Source organism: Manis pentadactyla, chromosome 11 (genome assembly GCF_030020395.1).
Source record: "Manis pentadactyla isolate mManPen7 chromosome 11, mManPen7.hap1, whole genome shotgun sequence".
Classification (NCBI taxonomy): domain Eukaryota; kingdom Metazoa; phylum Chordata; class Mammalia; order Pholidota; family Manidae; genus Manis; species Manis pentadactyla.
Window position 1 is genome coordinate 26869243 of NC_080029.1, and position 4880 is coordinate 26874122.

General features: G+C 52.6%; 1 protein-coding gene across 1 annotated transcript; it reads right to left on the minus strand.

Annotated features, from left to right (window-relative positions):
• Positions 1–372: 372 nt before the first annotated feature.
• On the minus strand, positions 373–3763 carry FOS (Fos proto-oncogene, AP-1 transcription factor subunit). The gene is made up of 4 exons (XM_036913132.2): positions 3471–3763; positions 2476–2727; positions 1934–2041; positions 373–1818 (listed from the first exon to the last, which is right to left on the minus strand). Exons 1-4 carry the CDS (start codon positions 3609–3611, stop codon positions 1177–1179), a joined length of 1143 nt encoding a protein of 380 aa, XP_036769027.1. The 5' UTR covers positions 3612–3763; the 3' UTR covers positions 373–1176.
• Positions 3764–4880: the final 1117 nt, after the last annotated feature.

A 4880-nucleotide genomic window follows, 5' to 3' on the forward strand; every position in this document is an offset into this window, starting at 1 on the left:
GTGATTTGTACAAAGCTTAATTCTGTTTGCTAAAAGGATTTAAGATCAAGACATTTACATTTCATATTAGCACAACTAGAGTTAAATATTTCCCCCTGTGACTTTCAGAACAGAAGCAGCATGAAGATATGATCCCACAAAAGCAGGATCCCACCCCTTATGATCCCTATAAGTAGAGGATCTCAGCATTGCAATGTGAAGACACATATTTGTAAAATATTCCAACACTGTAGAGTTTCTTTCTCCTCTTCGATAAGGAATCAAACAAAGAGGTGTGTCCCCCTCCAGGAGCGACCTTCTTGACAAACTGTTCTCCGGTAATAGCTTTCAGAAGCTTACAAAGCTTCCAGAATGAAAAGAGTACAAGGTTGGTCGCATTCAACTTAAATGCTTTTATTGACAATGCCTTTGAACAGTAAGCAAACAATGCTTAAATTTTTCATTCAAATTCACTTTCCACATGTCAAAAGACCTCAAGGTAGAAAAAAATAAAATAAAAATATAAATATCTGCGAATCCATCTTAATAAATAAATTAAAAACACAATAAAACGTTTTCATGGAAAACTGTTAATGTCAGAACATTCAGACCACCTCAACAATGCATGATCAGTAACATTACAATGAACATTGATGTTGAAGAAAACCTACAGTACATGGATATAGCTATTTATTTCTAACTACTAGAAAATAAAGTCATATCTTTTCTTAGTTTAATATCAGTCATCGCTAATCAGAACACACTATTGCCAGGAACACAGTAGTTATTGTTAAAATCAGCTGCACTAGATACAATTTGAAAATATCCAGCACCAAGTTAATTCCAATAATGAACCCAATAGATTAGTTAATGCTATGAGAAGACTAAGAGAAAGAGAAAAGTGACACAGACCCAGGCCTGGCTCAACATGCTACTAACTACCAGCTCTCAGATGTGTCACTGGAAACAATACACACTCCATGCGTTTTGCTACATCTCCGGAAGAGGTAAGGACTTGAGTCCACACGCAGATGCTTTTAAGTCCTCGAGGCCCACAGCCTGGTGTGTTTCACGCACAGATAAGGTCCTCCCCAGGTATACAGGAACCCTCCAGGGAAGACGTGTTTCTCCTCTCTGTAATGCACCAGCTCGGGCAGTGGCACTTGTGTGTGCCTGCTGCCTCCTCTCCCTGCCTGCTCACAGGGCCAGCAGCGTAGGTGAGCTGAGCGAGTCAGAGGAGGGCTCATTGCTGCTGCTGCCCTTGCGGTGGGCAGCCGCACAGCTGGGGAAGGAGTCAGCCTCGGGGTAGGTGAAGACGAAAGAAGACGTGTACGTGGTGCAGCTGGGAGTACAGGTGACCACTGGGGTGCACAGGGGCTCCAGCTCTGTGGCCATGGGCCCCATCCCCAGGGACCCACCATGCAGGGGCTCCCAGTCTGCTGCATAGAAGGAACCAGACAGGTCCACATCTGGCACAGAGCGGGCGGTCTCAGAGCCACTGGGCCTGGATGATACTGGGAACAGGAAGTCATCAAAAGGCTCGGCCTTTAGCTCCATGCTGCTAATGCTCTTGGCAGGCTCCACTGAGGGCTTGGGCTCAGGATCATTGAGGAGGGGTAGGGTGAAGGCCTCCTCAGCCTCGGGGGTAGCAGCCTCGGGCAGGGCCCCACTCAGATCAAGAGAAGCCACAGACATCTCCTCTGGGAAGCCCAGGTCATTAGGGATCTTGCAGGCAGGTCGGTGAGCTGCCAAGATGAACTCCAGTTTTTCCTTCTCCTTCAGCAAGCTGGCAATCTCGGTCTGCAAAGCAGACTTCTCATCTTCTAATTGGTCCGTCTCCTATACACACAGGGAGAAAGCAAAGCATAAGACACATTCTTACTCGAGGGCCCTGCCCCCGTGTGCCCAATCTCCAACGAAATTTCCTCTCAAGTTTTTAAAAGGCTCTACCTACCGCTTGGAGCGTGTCAGTCAGCTCCCTCCTCCGGTTCCTGCATTTGGCTGCAGCCATCTTATTCCTTTCCCTTCGGATTCTCCTTTTTTCTTCTTCTTCTGGGGACAACTAAAAAAATAATTTTTAAAAAGACCGACATTCAGTAACAGTGTCTGCCATCAGCTCCATTCACCCACCCCAGTGAAGCTGGCTCCTGCTACTTCCCAGCTTCCTGGCACCTCTTCTGTGAAGCCATTTCTAACCTGCAGTTGCAGGCTGGGTGTGACTTGCATTTAAAATAAGATCCTCAGCAAAAGAACAAAGAAGAGCCCAGTCTAAAAGCATGAGATAGGAACCTAGTAGGGAAGAAACTACTACGGTATTGGCTGAGGTAGGGCTATCAGAGTCTGATAGTCTCATGGGATGGAAAGGGCTTGGAGCCAGGGTTCCCATTCAGGATGCGTAGGCAGTGTCATCAGCGGCTCCCCCTAACCACTATGCTCCCCATCTCCACCAGTGCCCATCCCCACCCCTCCTACAGAGAGCACAGAAGTACTGCTCACCTGTTCCACCTTGCCCCTCCTGCCAATGCTCTGAGTTCTGCCTCCTGTCATGGTTTTCACGACTCCAGCCCTGGCGTAAGCCCCAGCGGAGGGAGCAGGGACTCCATAGGGGTGGGGAGCTCTGGTCTGGGATGGGGCCACGGAGGAGACCAGTGTGGGCTGCACCAGCCACTGCAGGTCCGGACTGGTGGAGATGGCCGTCACCGTTGGGATGAAGCTGGCACTGGAGACTGCCAGATCTGTGCAGAAGTCCTGGAACAAAACAAAAGGAGAAAGATGTGTGAGCGAGCAGGTTCGGGACACAGGTGCCGCATGCAGCAGGGAGAGGGAGGAAATGCATGCCCTGGACTGCTCGTGTCTTTTTATATGCCTCTCATCCTGGATGGAAGGTCTCCCCCTTTCCTCCCAAAGATTCCACAACGCAGCGCCTTTCTGCTCCATCCTGCTGCTGCGTTCCCGTTATTCCTTCAGCATCACCCACTTGAAAGGGGGTTTGTTATAAATATCCCTGACGTCTGCGCTGACGCAGGCACCGCTCCGGAGTCTCCTGAATGAACTCGCTTTTTATCAATGAAACTGCCTTACACACCCGCCTGCTTCGCCCTCCTCCCCACACCTCCTCCCTGCTCCAGGCTGCAAGGGGAGGGGAGAATGCCGCTTTTTACCTCCTCCCGGGAGGAGCCAGGCTCTAGTTAGCGACTCTTTGCTTGGGACACGTTTACCCCAGCTAAACTCGGAGACAAGTGACAGAGCGAGGGCCGGGGGCAGCTCAGAATAAGCCTGCCGCGGGAAAGGAGAACCAATTCTTAGTGCAGGACAGCGTGCGCGCTCTCCAAACAAGTCCGGGGCTCCCGAGGTAGGGTTGCTTCAGCCGGGGCAGCCTCCCTCCCCGGTGAAAGGGAAGCCCTGACTCATCTTCCTGAGCGTCCCGCCCTGGTGTCTCCTCCCCAGTGACCCCGAGTACCGGACCCGCGGCGGCGCGAAGCCAGCCTTACCTGAGCATTGACAGGAGATCCCATGCTGGAGAAGGACTCGGCCGGTGAGTGGTAGTAGGAGAGGTTGTCCCCGGCTGGGGAGGCGCTGCTGCAGCGGGAGGAGGACGCCTCGTAGTCGGCGTTGAAGCCGGAGAACATCATGGTCGCGGTTAGTCAAAGTCTGGGCGAGGGATTGAGGGGCGGAGACAGGAGCTGTGGGACAGAGCTCGGTGGGAGCTCGAGGGCTGCTCGCTACCACTGCCGCCAGCTCAGTCTCGGATCCTCTGCTGCTCGCTGCGGATGCGGTTGGAGTACGATGCGCCGCAGCCACTGTTTTTATAACAGCATTGTATGAATGAGCCTATACGTCATGGGCGCAACCATCGCGGAGCCAGAGGGGTGGCGCGCGGGTCTGGACACCTCTGCGACGCCCGTGCCGCCCACTTGGCCCACGAATCCCTGCCCCCCGTCTTTTTATGTTTCATCATCATGTGAGGGTTTAGTAATCTGTGTCTTAGGGGTCTCTTGGACCCCCTAAGAAGAGGGACTTCGGGGATGGCTCCCCCACGACCTCAGGGAACGGCCGTGGAAACCTGCTGACGCAGATGTCCTAATATGGACATCCTGTGTAAAGGGAGGAGGAATTGACGGGAACTGCTAGCCGGCTGCAGCCAACACAGAGGGTGCAGCGCCGGGGGGAGGCGGGGGCCGCGGCCGGGGGAGGGGAGGCGGGAAAGGCGGAGAATGCGAGAGAACGTTCGCACCTGGTTCAATGCAGACCCTTGTTCCCCGAGTGGAGCGGGGAGATGGGGCGTCTCTTTGCCAGTGTACAAAAACCTAGGAAAGAACAGCCCTGAGGTTCAGGTATAGGGGAAACAGGTACACGGCCCGAGAATTTATGCCTTGGCCCCCGAAGGAATGCGCCACCAACCCCCGTTCCCAATCCTAGCTCTAATTCACTTCGAAGTGTGGAACAAACCCCTCAAGCTCCCGGGCTACTGCAATGCTGGGATTGTTACTGCGTTTGAAGAAGAAAGTCAGGGGAACCAAAATAAGAGAATACGATAACCTACTTTATCTACGATGCTGGGTATTTTAATTAATTTATTTAAAGGAAAACGGCGCGGTTTTTTTCTGTCACATCGGGGGATATTAGCGTTACTGTCAGACGCCTGAGACTAGCCAGTAAACACTGTGCAGAACCTCCATGCAAGGATGTCTGAAGGGTTGGTTTGCTTGGCTTTGAGCTGGGGCCCGGGTAGGGCGCAGGGGAGGTTATGTGGACAAGGTGGACAGTTCAGGGGTACCAGGTGTACTGAGCTCTTGGAGGAAGCTCAAGTCCGAGCTAGGGAGGCGGCAGTGGTTGGGACCCCCCAGGAGCTGGGCTTACTGGGAACCCACAGCTGGTGATTTTCCAGCACGGACTCGGAT